This window comes from Oncorhynchus mykiss, chromosome 30 (assembly GCF_013265735.2).
Source record: "Oncorhynchus mykiss isolate Arlee chromosome 30, USDA_OmykA_1.1, whole genome shotgun sequence".
NCBI lineage: Eukaryota > Metazoa > Chordata > Actinopteri > Salmoniformes > Salmonidae > Oncorhynchus > Oncorhynchus mykiss.
The window spans coordinates 16,516,481-16,543,923 of NC_050570.1; the positions used below are offsets into that span (position 1 = coordinate 16,516,481).

At 43.6% G+C, this 27,443-nt stretch overlaps 1 protein-coding gene across 13 annotated transcripts in view; it reads right to left on the reverse strand.

The window, feature by feature from the left end:
* LOC110521425 (CUGBP Elav-like family member 5) overlaps positions 1-27,443 on the reverse strand; it is a 353,741-nt gene that overhangs the window by 17,140 nt on the left and 309,158 nt on the right. For 5 of the 13 annotated variants that reach the window (XM_036968434.1, XM_036968436.1, XM_036968433.1 and 2 more), the window contains exons 6-8: positions 21,838-22,011; positions 20,450-20,473; positions 13,734-13,899 (exon numbers count right to left, since the gene is read on the reverse strand). In XM_036968434.1, the coding sequence (XP_036824329.1) occupies positions 13,734-13,899; positions 20,450-20,473; positions 21,838-22,011 (364 nt within the window). The remainder of the gene's footprint in view (positions 1-13,733; positions 13,900-20,449; positions 20,474-21,837; positions 22,012-27,443) is intronic. The other 8 variants (XM_036968444.1, XM_036968442.1, XM_036968441.1 and 5 more) reach the window with 3 other exon arrangements.

A 27,443-nucleotide genomic window follows, 5' to 3' on the forward strand; every position in this document is an offset into this window, starting at 1 on the left:
TAAATAAGCATTCATAACTGATGTTTTCATTTAGTTGATTTTAAAACCTAGGTGCAATCGTATATAATCGTAATTCTAGTTGTTCAAATGTGAAGGTAAAACGGTTTTGGTATAGATTAAGTTAGCAAGAAATCTACAAAATGTTGCTACTGAACATTAAAATCCTATCCATTGTAATGTGATGAAGTCCAGCCTAAAAAAAAGGAGCTCTATTTTAGATGATGGTGATGGTGAGTCTTTATATGGTAGATATTTTATAAAATGTGATTCAGTGTCGTGGTCTGTATGCAGCAACCCTGGGAGGACAAATGGGGCTTGTGCCAAAGGGGGGATTCTGTCTGAGCTGGAATCCCACGGATAATGTGACACACAGCAATACAAGGTGAGGCAGCCCTGAGCCCAGGCAGGCAGCCCAGTCAGTCAGACAGGTAGGCAGGCAGCCCAGTCAGGCAGCCAGGCAGGCTTTCCCACTGAGGTGTAGTTATGCACAGAGCCCTTCAGGTGGTCACAAACACTATGTCAAACAGCTCATTAGCTTCAGCTGTAGCATTAATCACTCTGTGGAATCGTCCTGCATCATGTTTTGGACCCCAATCTAAACCCACTTTCATCAATGACACAGTCAGGGCTGAATTGAATGGGAGTGCGGTTAGGCAGGGCCCTACATTGAACATATGCATTCAGCCCATGTAGTGCAGCGCTCTGGAACATAACATTATGTGACTTTGATTATACACTTCCTGCTCATGTGATTGACCTAACAAAGCACTCTTGACTGCCATTTTCCTTTCACACCCCTCCCCTATCTATCCCAGGGGATCGGGAACATGTTTCTTTACCGTTTCATTTGGATTTCTTTTGTAGCTCAGGAAGTGCACCTGCTGAACATTATTTTCAATAAGCATCATCATGTATCATTGTAAGGACACATGCTCTAATCAAGTCAACCATCTGGCCGGCTGCTTATGCGCCATCAAGCTTAAATTCTTTACATCTGTTGATCAAATGGATGGTTCATTGTTTTCTGAGAACTCTCCGTAGCCCTTTCCTACAGTCAATGACCAAAAGCAACCTCTTTGGCCTCATGGGTGGAATGTTATTAATATTTTTCATATTTTCATAATTAATAAAGATTGTATAAAATAACATAAAACAAAAATCTGGTGTTTCTATGTCAAACAGTTTTGCTTACATTTCAGTCTTCTGTGATGTACACTACCGTTCAAAAGTTAGGGTCACTTAGAAATGTCATTGTTTTGAAAGAAAAGCTCATTTTTTGTCCATTAAAATAACATCAAACTGATCAGAAATACAGTGTAGACATTATTAATGTTGTAAATGACAATTGAAGCTGGAAACGGCATATTTTTTATGGAATATCTACATAGGCGTACAGAGGCCCATTATCAGCAACCATTACTCCTGTGTTCCAATCGCACGTTGTGTTAGCTAATCCAAGTTTATCATTTTAAAAGGCTAATTGATCATTAGAAAACCCTTTTGCAATTATGTTAGCACAGCTGAAAATTGTTGTTCTGATAAAAGAAGCAATAAAACTAGCCTTCTTTAGACTAGTTGAGTATCTGGAGCACCAGCATTTGTGGGTTCGATTACGGGCTCAAAATGGACAGAAACAAAGACCTTTCTTCTGAAACTCATCAGTCTATTCTTGGGAAATGAAGGCTATTCCATGCAAGAAATTGCCAAGAAACTGAAGATCTCATACAACGCTGTGTACTAATCCCTTCACAGAACAGTGCAAACTGGCCCTAACCAGAATAGAAAGAGGAGTGGGAGGCCCTGGTGCACAGCTGAGCAAGAGGATAAGTACATTAGAGTGTCTAGTTTGAGAAACAGATGCCTCACAAGACCTCAACTGGCAGCTAAATAATACCTGCAAAACACCAGTCTCAATGTCAACAGAGTTGAGTTGCAGAGTTGCAAAGAAAAAGATCTCAGACTGGCCAATAAAAATAAAAGATTAAGATTAAGACCACAGACACTGGACATAGGAAGATTGTAAAAAAAAGTGTTATGGTCAGACTAATCTAAGTTTGAGGTGTTCTGATCACAAAGAAGAACATTCGTGAGACACAGAAAAAAATGGAAAGATGCTGGAGGATTGCTTGACGCCATCTGTCAAGCATGGTGGAGGCAATGTGATGTTCTCGGGGTGCTTTGGTGGTGGTAAAAGTGGGAGATTTGTACAGGGTAAAGGGGATCTTGAAGAAGGAAGGCTATCACTCCATTTTGCAACGACATGCCCTGTGGACGGTGCTTAATTGGAGACAATTTCCTCCTACAACAGGACAATGACCCAAAGCACAGCTCCAAACTATGCAATAACTATTTATAGAGAAGAAGCAGTCAGCTGGTATTCTGTCTATAATGGAGTTGCCAACACAGTCACCGGATCTCAACCCGATGTAGCAGCTTGACCGTAAGGTACATAAGAAGTGCCTATTAAGTCAATCCAACTTGTGGGAGGTGCTTCAGGAAGCATGGGGTGAAATCTCTTCAGATTACCTCAACAAATTGAGAACTAGAATGCCAAAGGTCTGCCAAAGGCTGTAATTGCTGCAAATGGAGGATTCTTTGATGAAAGCAAAGGTTGAAGGACACTATTTCAATTAAAAATCATTATTTATAACCTTGTCAACGTCATGACTATGTTTCCTACTACAACTCATTTCATGTATGTTTTCGTGGAAAACAAGGACATTTCTAAGTGACCCCTAACCTTTGAACGGTATTATATATAAAGTCTAAATCTGACATATATAGACCACCAAATGCTAACAGTCAGTATCTGGATAACAAGTGTGAAATGGTTGATAAAGTATGTGATATCAACAGAGAGGTACAGTGCCTTGCGAAAGTATTCGGCCCCCTTGAACTTTGCGACCTTTTGCCACATTTCAGGCTTCAAACATAAATATATAAAACTGTATTTTTTTGTGAAGAATCAACAACAAGTGGGACTCCATCAGGTTTTCTTCCAGAATGATCCTGTATTTGGCTCCATCCATCTTCCCATCAATTTTAACCATCTTCCCTGTCCCTGCTGAAGAAAAGCAGGCCCAAACCAGGATGCTGCCACCACCATGTTTGACAGTGGGGATGGTGTGTTCAGCTGTGTTGCTTTTACGCCAAACATAACGTTTTGCATTGTTGCCAAAAAGTTCAATTTTGGTTTCATCTGACCAGAGCACCTTCTTCCACATGTTTGGTGTGTCTCCCAGGTGGCTTGTGGCAAACTTTAAACAACACTTTTTATGGATATCTTTAAGAAATGGCTTTCTTCTTGCCACTCTTCCATAAAGGCCAGATTTGTGCAATATATGACTGATTGTTGTCCTATGGACAGAGTCTCCCACCTCAGCTGTAGATCTCTGCAGTTCATCCAGAGTGATCATGGGCCTCTTGGCTACATCTCTGATCAGTCTTCTCCTTGTATGAGCTGAAAGTTTAGAGGGACGGCCAGGTCTTGGTAGATTTGCAGTGGTCTGATACTCCTTCCATTTCAATATTATCGCTTGCACAGTGCTCCTTGGGATGTTTAAAGCTTGGGAAATCTTTTTGTATCAAAATCCGGCTTTAAACTTCTTCACAACAGTATCTCGGACCTGCCTGGTGTGTTCCTTGTTCTTCATGATGCTCTCTGCGCTTTTAACGGACCTCTGAGACTATCACAGTGCAGGTGCATTTATACGGAGACTTGATTACACACAGGTGGATTGTATTTATCATCATTAGTCATTTAGGTCAACATTGGATCATTCAGAGATCCTCACTGAACTTCTGGAGAGAGTTTGCTGCACTGAAAGTAAAGGCGGCTGAATATTTTTGCACGCCCAATTTTCCAGTTTTTGATTTGTTAAAAAAGTTTGAAATATCCAATAAATGTCGTTCCACTTCATGATTGTGTCCCACTTGTTGTTGATTCTTCACAAAAACATACAGTTTTATATCTTTATGTTTGAAGCCTGAAATGTGGCAAAAGGTCGCAAAGTTCAATGGGGCCGAATACTTTCGCAAGGCACTGTATATATATATTTGTATATTTAAATATTGACTGGCTTTCATCAAGCTGCCCACTCAAGAAAAAGCTTAAAACTGTAACCAGTGCCTGCAACCTTGTTCAGGTTATCAGTCAACCTACCAGGGTAGTTACAAACAGCACAGGAATGAAATCATCAACATGTATTGATCACATCTTCGCTAATGCTGCAGAAATTTGCTTGAAAGCAGTATCCAGATCCATCGGATTTAGTGATCACAATATAGTAGCCATATATTGGAAAACCAAAGTTCCAAAGGCTGGGCCTAATATAGTGTATAAGAGGTCATACAATAAGTTTTGTAGTGATTCCTATGTTATTGATGTAAAGAATATCTGTTGGTCCGTGGTGTGTAATGAGGAGCAAACAGAAACTGAAATAGCTTATTCCAGTGGCTAATAAGCATGCACCCGTTAAGAAAATGACTGTAAAAAAATGTTAAATCCCTGTGGATTGATGAGGATTTGAACAATTGCATGGTTGAGAGGGATGAGGCAAAATGAATGGCAAATAAGTCTGGCTGCTCAACCGATTGGCAAACTTATTGCAAATTGAGAGATCATGTGACCAAATTGAATAAAAATAAAAAGAAACTACACTATGAAACCAAGATAAATGAAATAAAGAATGATAGTAAAAAGCTTTGGAGCACCTTAAATTCATTTCTGTGAAAAAAGGCAATCTCAGCTCCAACATTCAATGAAACAGATGGTTCATTCATCACAAAACCAACTGATATTAATGTTTTTTTTCATTGGCAAGACTAGCAAACTTAGGGATAACATGCCAGCAACAAATACAGCAACAAATGTCACTACACATCCAAGAACAGTGGGGCAAAAAAGTATTTAGTCAGCCACCAATTGTGCAAGTTCTCCCACTTAAAAAGATGAGAGAGGCCTGTAATTTTCATCATAGTTACACTTCAACTATGACAGACAAAATGAGAAAGAAAATGCAGAAAATCACATTGTAGGATTTTTAATGAATTTATTAGCAAATTATGGTGGAAGATAAGTATTTGGTCAAACACAAAAGTTTATCTCAATACTTTGTTATATACCCTTTGTTGGCAATGACAGAGGTCAACCGTTTTCTGTAAGTCTTCACAAGGTTTTCACACACTGTTGCTGGTATTTTGGCCCATTCCTCCATGCAGATCTCCTCTAGAGCAGTGATGTTTTGGGGCTGTTGCTGGGCAACACGTACTTTCAACTGTCTCCAAAGATGTTCTATGAGGTTGAGATCTGGAGACTGGCTAAGCCACTCCAGGACCTTGAAATGCTTCTTTCTTTTGGGATCATTGTCATGCTGAAAGACACAGCCACGTTTCATCTTCAATGCCCTTGCTGATGGAAGGAGGTTTTCACTCAAAATCTCACGATACATGGCTCCATTCATTCTTTCTTTTACACGGATGAGTCGTCCTGGTCCCTTTGCAGAAAAACAGCCCCAAAGCATGATGTTTCCACCCCCATGCTTCACAGTAGGTATGGTGTTCTTTGGATGCAACTCAGCATTCTTTGTCCTCCAAACACGACGAGTTGAGTTTTTACCAAAAAAGTTATATTTTGGTTTTATCTGACCATATGACATTCTCCCAATCTTCTTGTGGATCATCCAAATGCTCTCTAGCAAACTTCAGATGGGCCTGGACATGTACTGGCTTAAGCAGGGGGACACGTCTGGCACTGCAGGATTTGAGTCCCTGGCGGCGTAGTGTGTTACCGATGGTAGGCTTTGTTACTTTGGTCCTAGCTCTCTGCAGGTCATTCACTAGGTCCCCCCGTGCGGTTCTGGGATTTTTGCTCACCGTTCTTGTGATGATTTTGACCCCACGGGGTGAGATCTTGCGTGGAGCCCCAGATCGAGGGAGATTATCAGTGGTCTTGTATGTCTTCCATTTCCTAATAATTGCTCCCACAGTTGATTTCTTCAAACCAAGCTGCTTACCTATTGCAGATTCAGTCTTCCCAGCCTGGTGCAGGTCTACAAATTTGTTTCTGGTGTCCTTTGACAGCTCTTTGGTCTTGGCCATAGTGGAGTTTGGAGTGTGACTGTTTGAGGTTGTGGACAAGTTCAAACAGGTGCCATTAATACAGGTAACGAGTGGAGGACAGAGGAGCCTCTTAAAGAAGAAGTTATAGGTCTGTGAGAGCCAGAAATATTGCTTGTTTGTAAGTGACCAAATACTTATTTTCCACCATAATTTGCAAATAAATAAATTAAAAATCCTACAATGTGATTTTCTGGATTTTTTTTCTCATTTTGTCTTTCATAGTTGAAGTGTACCTATGATAAAAATTACAGGCCTCTCGAATCTTTTTAAGTTGGTGGCTGACTAAATTGGTGGCTGACTAAATACTTTTTTGCCCCACTGTATATCTGACCAAATTATGAAAGACAAGGTTTGTAATTCCGTAAAGTTACTGTGGAAGAGGGGAAAAAAATATTGTTGTCTATCAACAATGACAAGCCACCGGGGTCTGACAACATGGATGGAAAATAACTGAGGATAATAGCATTCGATATTGCCACTCCTATTTGCCACATCTTCAATTTAAGACTAGAAAGTGTGTGCCCTCAAGCTTGGAGGGAAGCAAAAGTCATTCTGCTACCTAGGAATATTAAAGCCCCCTTTACTGGCATAAATAGCTGACCAATCAGCCTATCACCAACCCTTAGTAAACCTCTGGAAAAAATTGTGTTTGACCAGATACAATACTATTTTACAGTAAACAAATTGACAACAAACTTTCAGTATGCTTATAGAGATGGATATTCAACAAGCACAGCACTTACACATCTGACTGATGATTGGCAGAGAGAAATTGATGATAAATAAATTGTGGCGGCTGTTTTGTTACACTTGAGTGCGGCCTTTGACATTATCGATCATAGTCTGCTGCTGGCAAAACTTGTGTTATGGCTTTACACACCCTGCCATATCGTTGATGAAGAGTTACCTGTCTAACAGAACACAGAAGGTGTTCTTTAATGGAATACTTTCCAACATAATCCAGGTAGAATCAGGAATTCCCCAGGGTAGCTGTCTAGGCCCATTACGTTTTTCAATATTTACTAATGACATGCCACATGCTCAACACTATACATGTCAGCTACTACAGCGACTGAAATGACTGCAACACTTAACAAAGAGTTGCAGTTAATTTCAGAGTGGGTGGCAAGGAATTAGTTAGTCCTAAATATTTCTAAAACTAAAAACATTGTATTTGATACAAATAATTCACTAAACCCTAAACCTCAACAAAATCTTGTAATAAATAATGTGGAAATTGAGCAAGTTGAGGTGACTAAACTGCTGGGAGTTACGCTGGATTGTAAACTGTCATGGTCAAAACATATTGATACAACAGTAGCTAAGATGGGGAAAAGTATGTCTATGATGAGGTGCTGCTCTACCTTCTTGATAGCACTGTCAACAAGGCAGGTCCTACAGGCCCTAGTTTTCTCGCACCTGGACGACTGTTTTGTCATGTGGTCAGGTGCCACAAAAAAATTACTTAGGAGAATTGCAATTGGTTCAGAACAGAACAGCACGGATGGCCCTTGGATGCACACAGAGAGCTAATATTAATATATGTATGTCAATCTCTCCTGGCTCAAAGTGGAGGAGAGATTGACTTCATCACTGCTTGTATTTATGAGAGGTATTGACATGTTGAATGCACCGAGCCACCTGTTTGAACTACTGACACACAGCTCGGACACACATGCATACCCCACAAGACATGCCACAAGAGGTCTCTTCGCAGTCCCCATGTCCAGAACAGACTATGGGAGGCACACAGTACTACATAGAGCCATTACATGGAACTCTATTCCACATGAAGTAACTGATGCAAGCAGTACAATTAGATTTAAAAAACAGATAAAAAACACCTTATGGAACAGTGAGGACTGTGAAGCAACACAAACATAGGCACAGATACATGCATACACACACACACAAGATAGCATACACACTATACACACACGTACACAGATTTTGTACTGTATATATGTGGTAGTGGTGGAGTAGGGGACAGAGAGCACACAGTCTGTGAATGTATGTTTTTAAAATTGTATAAACTTCCTTAATTTTGCTGCACCCCAGGAAGAGTAGCTGCTGCCTCCATTATAAATACAAATACAAATGGTACAGGTGTTTCATTTTTTAAAGCCCATAACCATGTGTGTGAGGTGTATACTTTTATTTCAAAGTAGATTTGTTTAAGACTACCAATAATCACTTTGTGTGACACTGATTTAGCCCACAGCAGTAAAAGGTTTTAACCTTTGAGGCTCTCTAAACTTTTTTGGCTGTCCTACACAAGCTTTATTGATGTTGTTGTGTTTTTATGGCACAATGATAGGTAGGTGGGCGCAGAGGTGATTCAGATCATTACAAAAGAGGATAATGATCCACGTTTACCTCAAGAGCAGGCAGGCTTTGAATGGTAATCTTTACGGCACTGTTTGTGGTCTATGGAAATGCAGGCACGGCATTGTGGGATTTAGTGAGGCACCTGATATGTTATGCACATCTCCAGTTCTTAAAGAGAGATTTAGGCTAAGGATATCAAGAGAGAGGCTCACACTTTTTTATAGTTGATGTCTAGGCCGCATATTTGGAACAGTTGAATTGTGGGACATATCTAAGTATAGTGGCAATGCATGGAATCAAGACATTGATAGTCCATGAGACCAACTTGATGCATACATTTAAACCACTCCCAGAGGGTCAGCATCACTAAAGAATATGAAAGCATGTCTTTGACATTACAATGAATTATTCCACTTATTTAGAGCATCAGTCCCAAAGTCTCTGAAAGGCTGTAAAAACTCTCAGCCCCCTTAAACAGATAGCCTTGCCAGTAATGTCATGTGTTCCTTCAATGAACTCTAAATAAGTAATGGGCTGGTCGACATGTGAAAGGGGAGGCTGCTGCATACATACACCAGTCTGCTGCTGCATACATACACCAGTCTGCTGCTGCATACATACACCAGTCTGCTGCTGCATACATACACCAGTCTGCTGCTGCATACATACACCAGTCTGCTGCTGCAAACATACACCAGTCTGCTGCTGCATACATACACCAGTCTGCTGCTGCATACATACATACACCAGTCTGCCGCTGCATACATACACCAGTCTGCTGCTGCATACATACACCAGTCTGCTGCTGCATACATACACCAGTCTGCTGCATACATACATACACCAGTCTGCCGCTGCATACATACACCAGTCTGCTGCTGCATACATACACCAGTCTGCTGCTGCATACATACACCAGTCTGCTGCATACATACATACACCAGTCTGCTGCTGCATACATACATACACCAGTCTGCTGCTGCATACATACACCAGTCTGCTGCATACATACATACACTAGTCTGCTGCATACATACATACACCAGTCTGCTGCTGCATACATACACCAGTCTGCTGCTGCATACATACACCAGTCTGCTGCTGCATACATACACCAGTCTGCTGCTGCATACATACACCAGTCTGCTGCTGCATACATACACTAGTCTGCTGCATACATACATACACCAGTCTGCTGCTGCATACATACACCAGTCTGCTGCTGCATACATACACCAGTCTGCTGCTGCATACATACACCAGTCTGCTGCTGCATACATACACCAGTCTGCTGCTGCATACATACACCAGTCTGCTGCTGCATACATACACCAGTCTGCTGCATACATACACCAGTCTGCTGCATACATACACCAGTCTGCCGCTGCATACATACACCAGTCTGCCGCTGCATACATACACCAGTCTGCTGCTGCATACATACACCAGTCTGCTGCTGCATACATACATACACCAGTCTGCTGCTGCATACATACACCAGTCTTCCGCTGCATACATACACCAGTCTGCTGCTGCATACATACACCAGTCTGCTGCTGCATACATACACCAGTCTGCTGCATACATACATACACCAGTCTGCTGCTGCATACATACACCAGTCTTCCGCTGCATACATACACCAGTCTGCCGCTGCATACATACACCAGTCTGCTGCTGCATACATACACCAGTCTGCTGCTGCATACATACATCAGTCTGCTGCTGCATACATACACCAGTCTGCTGCTGCATACATACACCAGTCTGCTGCATACATACATACACCAGTCTGCTGCTGCATACATACACCAGTCTGCTGTATACATACATACACCAGTCTGCTGCTGCATACATACACCAGTCTGCCGCTGCATACATACACCAGTCTTCCGCTGCATACATACATCAGTCTGCTGCTGCATACATACACCAGTCTGCCGCTGCATACATACACCAGTCTGCCGCTGCATACATACACCAGTCTTCCGCTGCATACATACATCAGTCTGCTGCTGCATACATACATCAGTCTGCTGCTGCATACATACACCAGTCTGCCGCTGCATACATACACCAGTCTGCTGCTGCATACATACATACACCAGTCTGCCGCTGCATACATACACCAGTCTGCCGCTGCATACATACACCAGTCTTCCGCTGCATACATACACCAGTCTGCTGCTGCATACATACACCAGTCTGCTGCTGCATACATACACCAGTCTGCTGCTGCATACATACATACACCAGTCTGCTGCTGCATACATACACCAGTCTGCTGCTGCATACATACACCAGTCTGCTGCTGCATACATACACCAGTCTGCTGCTGCATACATACACCAGTCTGCTGCTGCATACATACACCAGTCTGCTGCTGCATACATACACCAGTCTGCTGCTGCATACATACACCAGTCTGCTGCTGCATACATACACCAGTCTGCTGCTGCATACATACACCAGTCTGCTGCTGCATACATACACCAGTCTGCTGCTGCATACATACACCAGTCTGCTGCTGCATACATACACCAGTCTGCTGCATACATACATACACCAGTCTGCTGCTGCATACATACACCAGTCTGCTGCTGCATACATACACCAGTCTGCTGCTGCATACATACACCAGTCTGCTGCATACATACATACACCAGTCTGCTGCTGCATACATACACCAGTCTGCTGCTGCATACATACACCAGTCTGCTGCATACATACATACACCAGTCTGCTGCATACATACATACACCAGTCTGCTGCTGCATACATACACCAGTCTGCTGCTGCATACATACACCAGTCTGCTGCATACATACATACACCAGTCTGCTGCATACATACATACACCAGTCTGCTGCTGCATACATACACCAGTCTGCTGCTGCAAACATACACCAGTCTGCTGCTGCAAACATACACCAGTCTGCTGCTGCATACATACACCAGTCTGCTGCTGCATACATACACCAGTGTGCTGCTGCATACATACACCAGTCTGCTGCTGCATACATACATCAGTCTGCTGCCGACCAGCACAAACGCCAATGAATGAATTCATTAATTAAATAAACATATATTTCATATTTATTGTAGTCTTTGGAATTTCAAGAAAAGCCATGCGTTCTTGCTGGGATTAATAATGCATTGGATTCAATAATAAGGTCATCAGCAGACTGTAGTTTACACTGAAGAGTGTCCAATTCTAGAACACACACCAGGGTTCGAGAACACACACCAGGGTTCCAGAACACACACCAGGGTTCCAGAACACACACCATGGTGAGCTCTTTTCAATACCACAGGCCCATTCATTAAGCTCCTTGCATTGTGGATTGATACATCAGTGACTCACACCCCCCCCCCCCCCCACAAAGGCCTGTTTTGGTTATGAATATCATACAGAATTGCTCTCTCGTACAAGGTGATGCAATATCATGAGGCTCTTTGAGAAGTCTACATTTATATGAAATAATATATTTCTATATATCCTGGCATAGACTATGCACTTTTGTATATTTCAAATCGGTATTATGTATTTATGTATTTAGTCCATACGTATTTATGTATTTATGTATTTAGTCCATACAATATGTGCATATAAAGTACATGCGGTGGTCCCGTCTCTTGGTCTTTCATCACAGTGGTATTATACTGCAGTCAAACACAACACACACAATGCAGTGTAATTCTGTCCTGTATTATCAACAGAGAAGAAGCCCCTCAGCTACACTTTTAATCACTTTCTTGGATTGATTATCCATGTGTAAAAAAGTGCCCACTTTGCACTAAAAATGTCACTGTAAATATTTGACAAATAGCCCCTCTCCAGCCTCCTCCAACAACTTAACTTTGCAAATGAGTGCATATACATATACAGTAAACAGCATGTGTATATTGATGTTCCATCATACATGCATGCATTAAACCAAATCAGAGAGAGAGAGAGAGAGAGAGAGAGAGAGAGAGAGAGAGAGAGAGAGAGAGAGAGAGAGAAAGAGAGAGAGAGAGAGATAAAGAAAGATAAAGAAAGAGAGGTAGAGAGAGACAAATAAAATGAGAGGGAGAGAGAGAGCAAGAGAGAGAGAGAGAGAGAGAGAGAGAGAGAGAAAAATAGAGAAAGAGAGAGAAAATGAGAGAGAGAGGGAGAGAGCGATAGAGCCAGAGAGGGAGAGAGAAAGAGAGAGAGGTAGAGGGAGAGAGAGAGAAAGTGAAAATGAGAGAGAGGGAGGGAGAGAGAGAGGGTGAGTGAGAGAGATAGAGAAAGAAAGAAAATAAGAGAGAGAGCGGGAGAGAGAGCGAGAGAGAGAAAGAGACAGAGGTAGAATGACAGAGAGAGAAAAAAGAGAGTGAGAGAGAGAGTGAGCGAGAGAGAAAAAGAGCGTGCGAGAGAGAGAGAGAGAGAGAGAGAGAGAGAGAGAGAGAGAGAGAGAGAGAGAGATAAAAAAAGAGAGTGAGAGAGAGAGAGTGAGCGAGAGAGAAAAAGAGCGTGCGAGAGAGAGAGAGAGAGAGAGAGAGAGAGAGAGAGAGAGAGATGGTCACTGACAGAATCCATTCTGTGATATTGATTTTCACAGTAGAAAGTAAAGGTGCTTTAAAATGTGTCATGTCAGACTGATGCACCATCTTAACTGTTGATTCCCTCATTGATATACAGTTATTCAGTTATACAGTTACCAAAGTCACAATACTGCAATGTCGGGAAAAAATACAAATGAACACAACAAAGACTTGTGTATTATTCATTTGGATGCATGCTTTGTGAGAGAAGATCTTGTGGGTTCCTCAGGTTGACAAAAACAAAGTTTTGCTGAATAAGGAAATGTTATTCAGTAGCTATCTCAAAGTCCTCTGTAATGTGTCTGTATAGAATGATGGGGCCGTTTGTAATCGAAAACAGAGGGAATTGCATGCAGATCCCCACTGGGCACAGATGTCAATTCAACATTTATTCCACGTTGGTTCAATGTAATTTCATTGAAATGATGTGGAAACAACATTGATTCAACCAGTGACGGATGGGAAATTAGTGTCTGTACCTGTAACAAATCTATTATGCTCCCAATTCGATTTACCGCACCAAAATATATCTGCATACACAACATAAATATGCAAATCACATCAGATTACATTTTTCTCCATCTGAATAATTTGAGATTATCAGTAGTAGACAGGAACTAAATCTACTTTTTTCTCTTGGCCTTGCTGCAGTCTGAGTTCCCTCTCCCCACACTCACACAAACACTCACACAAAGGGAATGAAACGCATTGCTCACCCAGCGCCTGATGAAATTCAGCCGACACTGGGGTCATGGAGTTGTGTGGGAGACCATTGATGTTGAGCGCCCCCATCTGGTGAATCTGGGTGGCGGGGAAGGCCACGCTGGGAGTCAGGTAGCCCCCGTGGCTCGCTGCCATGATGGCTGCCTGTTGCTGCATGAGCTGGGGGAACAGGAGGGAGAGATAGGGAGCGAGATTAGTATGGATGATGGGAGAACAGAGAAAGATGAATGGATGGTGGGAGTACAGAGAAAGATTAGTATGGATGGTGGGAGAACAGAGAAAGATTAGTATGGATGGTGGGAGAACAGAGAAAGATTAGTATGGATGGTGGGAGAACAGAGAAAGATGAATGGATGGTGGGAGAACAGAGAAAGATTAGTATGGATGGTGGGAGAACAGAGAAAGATTAGTATGGATGGTGGGAGAACAGAGAAAGATTAGTATGGATGGTGGGAGAACAGAGAAAGATTAGTATGGATGGTGGGAGAACAGAGAAAGATTAGTATGGATGGTGGGAGAACAGAGAAAGATTAGTATGGATGGTGGGAGAACAAAGAAAGATTAGTATGGATGGTGGGAGAACAGAGAAAGATTAGTATGGATGGTGGGAGAACAAAGAAAGATTAGTATGGATGGTGGGAGAACAGAGAAAGATTAGTATGGATGGTGGGAGAACAAAGAAAGATGAATGGATGGTGGGAGAACAGAGAAAGATTAGTATGGATGGTGGGAGAACAAAGAAAGATGAATGGATGGTGGGAGAACAGAGAAAGATTAGTATGGATGGTGGGAGAACAGAGAAAGATGAATGGATGGTGGGAGAACAGAGAAAGATTAGTATGGATGGTGGGAGAACAGAGAAAGATTAGTATGGATGGTGGGAGAACAGAGAAAGATTAGTATGGATGGTGGGAGAACAAAGAAAGATGAATGGATGGTGGGAGAACAGAGAAAGATTAGTATGGATGGTGGGAGAACAGAGAAAGATGAATGGATGGTGGGAGAACAGAGAAAGATTAGTATGGATGGTGGGAGAACAAAGAAAGATGAATGGATGGTGGGAGAACAGAGAAAGATTAGTATGGATGGTGGGAGAACAGAGAAAGATGAATGGATGGTGGGAGAACAGAGAAAGATTAGTATGGATGGTGGGAGAACAGAGAAAGATTAGTATGGATGGTGGGAGAACAAAGAAAGATGAATGGATGGTGGGAGAACAGAGAAAGATTAGTATGGATGGTGGGAGAACAGAGAAAGATTAGTATGGATGGTGGGAGAACAGAGAAAGATTAGTATGGATGGTGGGAGAACAGAGAAAGATTAGTATGGATGGTGGGAGAACAGAGAAAGATGAATGGATGGTGGGAGAACAGAGAAAGATTAGTATGGATGGTGGGAGAACAGAGAAAGATTAGTATGGATGGTGGGAGAACAAAGAAAGATGAATGGATGGTGGGAGAACAGAGAAAGATTAGTATGGATGGTGGGAGAACAAAGAAAGATGAATGGATGGTGGGAGAACAGAGAAAGATTAGTATGGATGGTGGGAGAACAAAGAAAGATGAATGGATGGTGGGAGAACAGAGAAAGATTAGTATGGATGGTGGGAGAACAGAGAAAGATGAATGGATGGTGGGAGAACAGAGAAAGATTAGTATGGATGGTGGGAGAACAGAGAAAGATGAATGGATGGTGGGAGAACAGAGAAAGATTAGTATGGATGGTGGGAGAACAAAGAAAGATGAATGGATGGTGGGAGAACAGAGAAAGATTAGTATGGATGGTGGGAGAACAGAGAAAGATGAATGGATGGTGGGAGAACAGAGAAAGATTAGTATGGATGGTGGGAGAACAGAGAAAGTTTAGTATGGATGGTGGGATAACAGAGAAAGATTAGTATGGATGGTGGGAGAACAAAGAAAGATGAATGGATGGTGGGAGAACAGAGAAAGATTAGTATGGATGGTGGGAGAACAGAGAAAGATTAGTATGGATGGTGGGAGATCATTTGAATAAAGCGAGAGAGAGAATAGATAGAGAGGAAAGGATGGAGAAAGAGACAGGGAGAGAGAGAGAGAGAGAGAGAGAGAGAGAGAGAGAGAGAAGAGAGAGAAGAGAGAGAGAGAGAGAGAGAGAGAGAGAGAGAGAGAGAGAGAGAGAGAGGGAGAGAGAGAGAGAGAGAGAGAGAGAGAGAAGAGAGAGAGAGAGAGAGAGAGAGAGAGAGAGGGAGGGATGAGCATAGGAAGGTTAGAATAGAGGGAGGGATATATAGATGGGAGTTGATGGATGGATAGTGCATGAAAGTGAACAGAAAGTAGAGCGGGAATAAAATAATGGGAAGGGAATAAAATAATGGGAAGGGGATAAAAGTCTATAAAGCGATGTTTAGTGAATCTGTCTATCCTCACAGTGAGTGGGCTGTCAGCAGCTGAAGGAATGGTTCAATAGCTGTCTGTTGGGCTCATTTAGATCAACGGATTGACATGTTCATATTATTCCTATCTCTCGGGAGAATTGAATTGAATTGCATTTATCTTCCTTTGTCAAACTTCTCTGTGAGTGTCCCTCTCTGGTTGTGTAGGGTAAAGTGGAGGGGCAGTGACATCTCTCAGTGGCTGCGCTCGTTGAGCTCTTTTTAATTTGCTGCGGTGCCACTGGCGTGTCATTAGCAGTGACCTGTAATGGCAGTCCATTTATACTGGACACACTGTTAAAGAACTGGGCTGACACCCTCTACAATTTAACACACACACAGCTAAACCCATTCTCTATCCAATACTGCCTAGAATATACCCCCACACACATACCTAGTATTTCTGCTCTTAGTTTTCTCTCTGCAGTGCAGAGGGCCTAATTCCAGAGAAAATCCATCACTGTACAATGGTGTTTGCAACCTCTGGACAAGAGGGTTTATCTGGGAAATCAATGCTATTGTGTGGGGCATGTACGTCATGTTCAGGGAGGCAGCTACAGTATTTGGAGGAAAAACATGAGCACGGTGGGACTATCCCATTGCTCCTTATTCCTGTTTAATAACCCACAGCTCCCTCCGTCCAGTTGAAAAAGTGGACCCCCCCCCTCCGAGTCTGACTCAGCTAAGCAGAAATCACTCCGCCACTATAGCTAGCTCTGATGCTAATGACCATATTGTGCGGTTGAGGCAGAAGATGCCACTCTCCCTGTATTTGCGTGGAGTCCCTGGATAGGAAAAGCCAATTATTTTCCCTCAATGCCCCTGTCAGGTAACCTGAAAGTGGCTGTCCCGCCACAAAGCGGCTGTCCCGCTGGCACCTCATCCATTAGCCACATGCCTTACCAGCGCTATCTATTAACTCCTTTTGTCATTTGCATAATTGTATCAACGTGACAAATGGGGATCATCCATTCTGCTCTGAATAAGATAAATTGCGATTTTAGGGGTTCAGAAAAGGACATCTAAACCAAAGAAAACAAACAATGAGAGGAAGTCAATGTGAGAGCTGTGCTTGCTGAAGGACAGGGATGGTGTTTATGCCCTCATTAAGATCAGACTAGGGTTGTAGGTTTGGGGTAGAGGGCCTCTGATCTCATTGGCCCCTGTATATGTCACACCAGTCACTGGCTTTTGTCCCCCTCTCAGGCTCTTCTGCCTCCTTTCAATAGGCTCTTGGGACTTGGGCTTACTTTAATGAGCTTGAAATCCATTTGCCAGTGGCCTATACAAGCTGATACAAGCTGCAGATGGCCTAGATGGTAGAATAACAGAGTGGGGCGGAAGGCCTCCGTATAGCCCTTACTTTACATGCATTGTATAGATAATGCAGTCCTTCATGTCAGCTGCCAGACTGTCATGCATAACACCATGGCATTCAGTGATGTTTTTTCAGAATTACAATGCAGAAAGTTGGAAGCTCAGGCCTGTAATTATGTTGGAATGAGAGTGGGAGATACAAACTGGCGCTGATAAAAAGCCTTGGTCCACCAACTAGAAGTGTTGACAGAGATATTCAGAGTAATTTGGTCCACCAACTAGAAGTGTTGACAGAGATATTCAGAGTAATTTGGTCAACCAACTGGAAGTGTTGACAGAGATATTCAGAGTAATTTGGTCAACCAACTGGAAGTGTTGACAGAGATATTCAGAGTAATTTGGTCAACCAACTGGAAGTGTTGACAGAGATATTTAGAGTAATTTTATTTTTCTACAACGTCCATCCACATTCAGATGGTATATTTATCCTCGGCAGTAGATAGCAAAATGTCTGTGGCAGACAAAGAGCTAAATACAATTGAACGAAGTCTTCATCATCACGCCCATAACCTTTTCTCGCTACGACCAGAAAAATAAAGGAAAGGAAGAAAAGAAACGAAGGCAGAAGAAAAGAAGCAGGGAAAAAGTTGCCCCGTGCTACAGCATCCATTTAGTGTCAGGCATCTGCTATTTTGTTGCAACCTGATGGTTTTATTCTCCCCTGGCGCCAGCAGGCAATCACCTCTTTATCACATGGCAATTATCTCTATAGCACTGCTCTGTGACTCGCTGACTCTCAGCACTGTCACATGTGACCCTTCCAGCCAGTCCTGCACAGGTACTGAGAAGGAGGAGAGAATGGGGGAGCTAGGAAGGAGAAGTGAGTGTATGTGTGTGTGTGGGGGGGGGGGGGAGCAAGCAAAAGAGAAAACCCCGGTTATTGAGGTCTTGGACCTGCAGATTGCCTGAAACTGCAGACTGGTGTGCACTCTAGCAGAGAAAATCTCAAGACAATGGAGTCCACTGCAACTTCCTGGACTGAGCTTAATGGCTTCATTTGTTACCATCATGTATCTCCTTAGTGGGGTTTAATAGGGTTTGTTTAATCCCTGCTGCACTTTGCTGTGTGTGTGTGTGCGTGTGTGTGTGCATGTGTGTGTGTGTGCATGTGTGTGTGTGTGTGTTGGTTTGGGAGGGTGTCACACTTATAAGGTCATTTTTTACTGAAATTTCAAGATCCGTACAGTTGCCTTACCTAAATAAATGTTTTCTCTCTTGTATTATGTTTGGGACCTTTAATTAGGCATCATATAAAACATCCTCCTAGTTATTGGCTGTGCATAGTTCCTGCTTGTGCAATGAACTGACTGGTGGTTTTGATTAGACGAGAGTACAGGCAAATCAGTTCAATATCAGTTGTAAGTCCTCTCTATTATGGATGTTTTGTAAAAGACATTCTCAATTTACATTTAGTTTTTATAGTTGATCATATCTGTTAGGATGGGTTGTGTTGAAAAGCATCAGCTATATACTGTATATATTCTGACTAGTTCCAACAGGGAGTATTACAATGTGAGTATTACACTCATGTGCCTCCCACATCTACCCACACATAACTTTACCATTTGCACATTGTTAAAACGACTCCTTTCTCAAGTCATACATTTTTCGCACATTCAACCTAATACATCTGTTTGGGTGATTTTGTGCCTCTAGTGTCGCACATCTCCAAGCCTTCCCTTCTCACATTGACACAGGGTTGTGGCTCCCGAGTGGCTCAGAGGTCTAAAGCACTGCATCTCAGTGCTAGAGGCGTCACTACAGACCCTGGTTTGATTCCAGGCTGTATCAACACTGGCTGTGATTGGGAGTCCCATATGGCGGTACACAATTGGCCCAGCCTCGTCCCAGTTAGGGTTTGGCTGAGGTAGGCCGTCATTGTAAATAAGAATTTGTTCCTAACTGACTTTCCTAGTTAAATAAAGGTTAAATAAATTGTAGAAAAATTCAGCAAGCTGAAATGGCTGTTCTTAAGAATATACACATGGATTGAGATGAGAGGAAGTAGGGACTCAAATCAAAACATGTACAAATATGCTCCATGTCTATTGACAGACGACAGGGAAAAATGGGTAGCTTGTTTTTTTGTGTATTTACACTGCTTCTTTAAAACAACTATTATCAGCCATTTGGAATGGTATAGGACTATCTTCCTTCTCTCTCCCTATGTTTCGTGAAATCACAAATGGGATGTTGTCTGTCAAAACAGTGCTGCATCTATCTTGAAAATGGCACATTTCTCATTTTTGGCACATGTTGTCAGTATTGTATCCCTCCAATTTGTGTTCACAACCCCCCCCCCCCCTTCCCTGGTTTGACTAAAATCCAATTTACAGGCTGTCAGCTCAGCTCCATAATCCTATCCACTGCTGTATTTGTGAAGCAGCTCTTTGAATTTGCATTTTACTGTACTGTGTGTATATATAGGATCCCTGTAGATGTCTGTATTCCATACCCTGCTAGCTATATATACACTGGCAAACGAAAGGAGGAATACATACAGGATATTCTGAGATAAAGTTATTCTCTGTCATTGTGGGTTTTCTTCTTGGGAGGGTGTAGTAGTTTATTAAAAAGTAAAGAAACATTTAAAGTGTAGTTAAAGACTGTAACTAATATCTAATACATGTAACTATAATGACTGTAACTAATATCTAATAAATGTAACTATAATGACTGTAACTAATATCTAATAAATGTAACTATAATGACTGTAACTAATATCTAATAAATGTAACTATAATGACTGTAACTAATATCTAATAAATGTAACTAGAATGACTGTAACTAATATCTAATAAATGTAACTATAATGACTGTAACTAATATCTAATAAAGGTAACTATAATGATCAAATATCTAACATGACTCGAGACGTATCATTCACAAAACTTAAGCAATGGATTTGCATATACCCACCTCATTGTCATGCTGCAGCAGTGCCTGGAAAAACAAGACACATGTTGTTGTGTGGCATAGAGTTAGTGACAGAGTGTGTGTATGTGTGTATGTGTGTATGCATATGTGTATGTGTGCGTGTGTGTGTGTGTGTGTGTGTGTGTGTGATGGGGTGCGTGGGGCTCTGCCACAGTAAGTAAGAGTCATGGCCAACCTGAGCGGGACACAATGCTCTCCCAGCAGACCACCAACGCCTCCACCACTCCTGAAATATTTGCATTTCTCCACATTTCCCGGGGATGGGCTGCATTTCATGAATTGTAATGAATGCAGGAGTTTTACTGGAGAGAGCACAGAGATGGCCTCGCAATTTCTCTGGGACGGTCAATTTACACATTTCATACGGGTCCCCATGCCTGTGATATGAACGTCAGGAAAATGGGGAAGCCCCTGAGACTTGGGCAGCCTCAAAAATTCATCCTGGCATTTAGAGAAGAAGAAAAAAATCTGCCCGTGCGTACAAATAAGTAAATAAAGAAAAAATGTAATTATTTTTATAAATATAAACATACTCTGTCTGCTGTGACTGGGGTTTAGGTTTTTATCTGTGTTGGACTGAACCCTTTTCTTAATTCCATTTCCCTTTAAGCGGCAGTAGCTCTGTCCGCAGGCTAAAGAGGTGTGCGTGGAGATAAGATTCCTATGGAATATTCTGAATCATCTCTGGCCCCTGGTGCAGCTCTGGGGCCCTGGGGAGAGGAGGTGGGAGTGGAGCAGCACTGGACAGGTGAGCTCATCAAAGAGCCTGGGGTCTGCCATGTGTGGATGGTGCCCTGCCCTGGGGGGTGTTGGGGGATAAGAGGTGTATGGAGGGTTGGGGGTTGTGTTAGTTAACTCACGGTCCTGCCCTGGGGGGTGTTGGGGGATAAGAGGGGTATGGAGGGTTGGGTGTGTGTTAGTTAACACACGGCCCTACCCTGGGGGGTGTTGGGGGATAAGAGGGGTATGGAGGGTTGAGGGTTGTGTTAGTTAACTCACGGCCCTGCCCTGGGGGGTGTTGAGGGGTAAGAGGGGTAATGGGTTGTGTTAGTTAACTCACGGTCCTGCTCTGGGGGGTGTTGAGGGGTAAGAGGGGTATGGAGGGTTGAGGGTTGTGTTAGTTAACTCACGGCCCTGCTTTGGGGGGTGTTGAGGGGTAAGAGAGGTAATGGGTTGTGTTCATTAACTCACAGCCCTGCTCTGGGGGTGTTGAGGGGTAAGAGGGGTAATGGGTTGTGTCGTTAACTCACGGACCTGCTCTGGGGGTGTTGAGGGGTAAGAGGGGTAATGGGTTGTGTCGTTAACTCACGTCCCTGCCCTGGGGGATGTTGAGGGGTAAGAGGGGTAATGGGCTGTGTTAGTTAACTCACTGCATGTGCGTAGGTGCTGTAGGTGCTGAATGGCAGGGCGATGGCTGGGTTGAAGATGCCAAACTGGCCGACCATCTGCTGCATGCGGCGGATGGTGCGCTCCTTGTCGGTGTCGGCAAACTTCACCACCAGGCTGGAGGACGCGCCCTGGGGGGGGAGAGAATCGGAGCCGTTCTGAGGAGAGAGGGACCGCACACTTAACCAACCAACCCTCCTCTGTCTGCAAGACCTCTATCCAGCAGTTGATATGTCAATCTCATTATCATCAACATGACATACCACACAGTCAGTCATTATTGGCTACTATATGTATGTTTAGATAATGAACTAAAGAACTAGAGTTCACTTCTCAAGTTTGAAACAAGTCATGCGTGATAATGTAATTGGATGGTTTATTGGTTCAGCATGAGCTGCTCATATGCCATTAGGTCTGTTGTTAACGTCAATATTAGCAGGCTCCTCTCATCGAACATCAAGCTCACAGTTTTATAGCTTTCCAGATACTACATGACCGAACATTTGTCTTATTGATGATATTATGTCCGTGTTGTTTGCGGTCTGCATGCATACGTACGGCCACACAGTCGTATGAAGTTTCTCTATTTACATTGTTAATGTCCTCTTTTCAGATACAACCATAACCCTCCATCATATTTAACATAATGCACATGTCACCTAGGGCAAGGAAGCATAATGGGGCGGCAGGTAGCCTATTGGTTAGAGCGTTGGGCCAGTAACCGAAAGGTTGCTTGATCGAATCCCCGAGCTGACAAGGTAAAAGTCTGTTGTTCTTCTCTCTCCCTCTCTATCTTTCCAACTCTCTCATTCTGATCCAGCACTCCTCCCTTTTCTCTCTCATTCTGATCCAGCACTTCCCCCATTCTCTCACTCTCTCCCCAACTCTCTCATTCTGATCCAGCCCTCCCCCTTCTCTGTCTCTCTCTTTCCAACTCTCTCATTCTGATCCAGCACTTCCTCCCCTTCTCTCTCCCTCACTCTCTTCCCAACTCTCTCATTCTGATCCAGCACTTCCCACTTCTCTCACTCTCTCTTTCCAACTCTCTCATTCTGATCCAGCACTTCCCCCATTCTCTCACTCTCTCCCCAACTCTCTCATTCTGATCCAGCCCTCCCCCTTCTCTGTCTCTCTCTTTCCAACTCTCTCATTCTGATCCAGCACTTCCCCCATTCTCTCACTCTCTCCCTAACTCTCTCATTCTGATCCAGCACTTCCCCCCTTCTCTATCTCTCTCTTTCTAACTCTCTCATTCTGATCCAGCACTTCCCCCTTCTCTCACTCTCTCTTCCAACTCTCTCATTCTGATCCAGCACTTCCCACTTCTCTCACTCTCTCTTTCCAACTCTCTCATTCTGATCCAGCACTTCCTCCTCTTCTCTCTCTCTTTCTCTCTTTCCAACTCTCTCATTCCGATCCAGCAATTCCTCCCCTTCTTTCTCTCTTTCCAACTCTCTCATTCTGATCCAGCATTTCCACCCTTCTGTCTCTCTCTCTGTCCAACTCTCTCATTCTGATCCAGCACTTCCCCCCTTCTCTCTCTCTCTCTACAACTCTCTCATTCTGATCCAGTACTTCCCCCTTCTCTCTCTCTCTCTCTCTCTCTCTCTCTCTCTCCAACTCTCTCATTCGGATCCAGCACTTCCCCCATTCTCTCACTCTCTCCCTAACTCTCTCATTCTGATCCATCACTTCCCCCCCTTCTCTATCTCTCTCTTTCTAACTCTCTCATTCTGATCCAGCACTTCCCCCCTTCTCTCACTCTCTCTTCCAACTCTCTCATTCTGATCCAGCACTTCCTCCCCTTCTCTCTCCCGCTCTCTCTTTCCAACTCTCTCATTCTGATCCAGAATTTCCACCCTTCTGTCTCTCTCTCTTTCCAACTCTCTCATTCTGATCCAGCACTTCCCCCCTTCTCTCTCTCTCTCTCTCTCTCTCTCTCTCTCTCTCTCTCTCTCCAACTCTCTCATTCTGATCCAGTACTTCCCCCCTTCTCTCTCTCTCTCTCTCTCTCTCTCCAACTCTCTCATTCGGATCCAGCACTTCCCCCATTCTCTCACTCTCTCCCTAACTCTCTCATTCTGATCCAGCACATCCCTCCCTTCTCTCACTCTCTCCCCGACTCTCTCATTCTGATCCAGCACTTCCTCCCCTTCTCTCTCCCCCTCTCTCTTTCCAATTCTCTCATTCTGATCCAGCACTCCCCATTTCTCTCACTCTCTCTTTCCAACTCTCTCATTCTGATCCAGCACTTCCCACGTCTCTCACTCTCTCTTTCCAACTCTCTCATTCCGATCCAGCACTTCCTCCCCTTCTTTCTCTCTTTCCAACTCTCTCATTCTGATCCAGCATTTCCACCCTTCTGTCTCTCTCTCTGTCCAACTCTCTAATTCTGATCCAGCACTTCCCCCCTTCTCTCTCTCTCTCTCTCTCTCTCTCTCTCTCTCTCTCTCTCTCTCTCTCTCTCTCTCTCTCTCTCTCTCTCTCTCTCTCTCTCTCTCTCTCTCTCTCTCTCTCTCTCTCTCTCTCCCTCTCTCTCCCTCTCTCTCCCTCTCTCTCCCTCTCTCTCTCTCTCCAACTCTCTCATTCTGATCCAGTACTTCCCCCCCCCCTCTCTCTCTCTCTCTCTCTCTCTCCAACTCTCTCATTCGGATCCAGCACTTCCCCCATTCTCTCACTCTCTCCCTAACTCTCTCATTCTGATCCAGCACTTCCCCCCTTCTCTATCTCTCTCTTTCTAACTCTCTCATTCTGATCCAGCACTTCCCCCTTCTCTCACTCTCTCTTCCAACTCTCTCATTCTGATCCAGCACTTCCCACTTCTCTCACTCTCTCTTTCCAACTCTCTCATTCTGATCCAGCACTTCCTCCTCTTCTCTCTCTCTTTCTCTCTTTCCAACTCTCTCATTCCGATCCAGCAATTCCTCCCCTTCTTTCTCTCTTTCCAACTCTCTCATTCTGATCCAGCATTTCCACCCTTCTGTCTCTCTCTCTGTCCAACTCTCTCATTCTGATCCAGCACTTCCCCCCTTCTCTCTCTCTCTCTACAACTCTCTCATTCTGATCCAGTACTTCCCCCTTCTCTCTCTCTCTCTCTCTCTCTCTCTCTCTCACTCTCTCCAACTCTCTCATTCTGATCCAGCACCCCCCTTCTCTCTCTCTCTCTCTCTCTCTCTATCTCTCTCTCTCTCTCATTCTGATCCAGCACCCCCCCCTCTCTCTCTCTCTCTCTCTCTCTCTCTCTCTCTCTCTCTCTCTCTCTCTCTCTCTCTCTCTCTCTCTCTCTCTCTCTCTCTCTCTCTCTCTCTCTCTCTCTCTCTCTCTCTCCTTCTCCAACTCTCTCATTCTGATCCAGCACCCCCCCTTCTCTCTCTCTCTCGCTCTCTCTCCCTCTTTCCATTTGCTGCGCTGCCATAATGAAACCAGCAGGTGCATCTGCCACACACCATTCATTAAGAATCTTCAAATGATTTAGCACTACATTTGACCTTTGTTGCGCTCCGCCTTGCCTCCCCCTCAAAACTGCCCAATCGATCCCTATAAAAGGCCAAAATATTACTCTGATCTGACAGTGTAGAAAGGTTGTGCGTCGGGCGAGATAAGAGGCTCCCTGAAATTGATGTGAGATAGTCAATAATAGCAGCGAGTGGTGGTGAGGCCGAGGCCAGGGCTGGGGAGATAGCTGCGGGCTGTGTTTGTGCTATAAGGGGCTGGGGGGTTGTGGGATGTTGTAGGGGGGTTGTGTGGTAAGCCACAGTGGGGCTACAGCTAACTCCCTGGCTGCCTGCTACACATTGGGGAGGTGGGGAGGTTTCTCTCTCTCTGTGTATGGTTGGGGATGACTCTGGATCTATTTGTTGGAGGGCCTTGGTATAGCATAGCCAACAGGCGAAGGGACCGCCTAGTAAACTACCTGTTGGGGCAGGCAAAAATGGCGGTGTGGAAGACCATTTAATGCAGGGGGCGCGGTGTGAGATGTGAGATGTGCTGCTGGGGAAGGTGCAGGCTTGGCTCACACTGGAGCATATATACTGTACAATGCCTTCGGAAAGCATTCAAACCCCTTGACTTTTTCCAGAGATCCTTGATGAAAACCTGCTCCAGAGTGCTCAGGACCTCAGACAGGGGCGAAAGTTCACCTTCCAACAGAACAACGACCCTAAGCACACAGCCAAGACAACGCAGGAGTGGCTTCTGGACATTCCATGAATGTTCTGAGTGGCCCAGCAAGAGCTCGGACTTGAACCCGATCAAACATCTCTGGAGAGACCTGAAAATAGCTGTGCAGCAACGCTCCCCATCCAACCTGGCAGAGCTTGAGAGGATCTGCAGAGAAGAATGGGAGAAACTCCCAAAATACAGATGTGCCAAGCTTGTGGCTTCATACCCAAGAAGACTCAATCCTGTAATTGCTGCCAAAGGTGCTTCAACAAAGTACTGAGTAAAGGGTCTGAATACTTATGTAAATGTCATGTTTCAGATTTTTTTTTGTAAATTTTACATGTGTTAAAGGCTGTTTTTGCTTTGTCATTATGAGGTATTATGTGTAGAAAAACAATTGAATACATTTTAGAATAAGGCTGTAAAGTAACAAAATGTGGAAAAAGTCAAATGGTCTGAATACTTTCCGAAGGCACTGTATAGGAAAGCCCATAAAATTGTCAGAGACTCCGGTCACCCAAGTTGTTTCTCTGCTACCGCATGGCAAGCGGTACAGGAGCGTCAAGTCAAGGACCAAAAGGCTCCTCAACAGCTTCTACCCCAAGCCATAAGACTGCATTAAACAATTCATAAAAATCGGCACCGGACAATTTACATTGATGCTTTGGTACTTAATGAATATGATGTCAGTTCAGTTGACGTCTGAGACAGGATTACTGATGAGAGGACGACATAAACTGTATCTTGGAAAATCTACACATTCTAGTTATCAGATTCACATGGAATTGTTGTGCAATTTCAATGTTTAAATATGAAACTATTTGTGAAAGATTAAATGTAATTTTTTAGCTTCTTAATGAGAGAACGGTTTGTCAGGAGAACACCAGTCTGCTCACTCAGAGGCCTCACCCAAGTAAACAGACATGGGTTGTAAACTATGAAACACGCCCTTCTTTCACCACTATATAAACCCCTTGACGAAAATGTAACTTTCTGTTCCGAGGACGTTAGGGGGACAGTCCTACGTTAAAAGGGCTCAAATAATAAGCTGTTCCAAGGACGTGTGGACTTGAGGTCACCACATTGAAAGGACAAAGACCACCTACAGAACTAAGCCAACCTTAGAGAACCTAACAAAATTAGCATCAAATTTCAATGTGAAGGTGACTACCTACACCCCGGAAGGATGAATTTCGAATATACCAGCCAGACTATAGCATGAGCTTAAAGTATGGCAACTTGGTATGAACTTTTAACTCTTATTCACTAAAGAAGTGATACCTCCTAGCCGTCGCATTAGCGCAGCAACTGTAGACGTGGGCTAGGAGAGGACGGACAGAGTATTTGTTCTACCACACGACGACGGTACTACCAAGTATCCGTTCTACCATCAGATATTCTTCAGAGGATCACCCAGCCTCCCATCTAC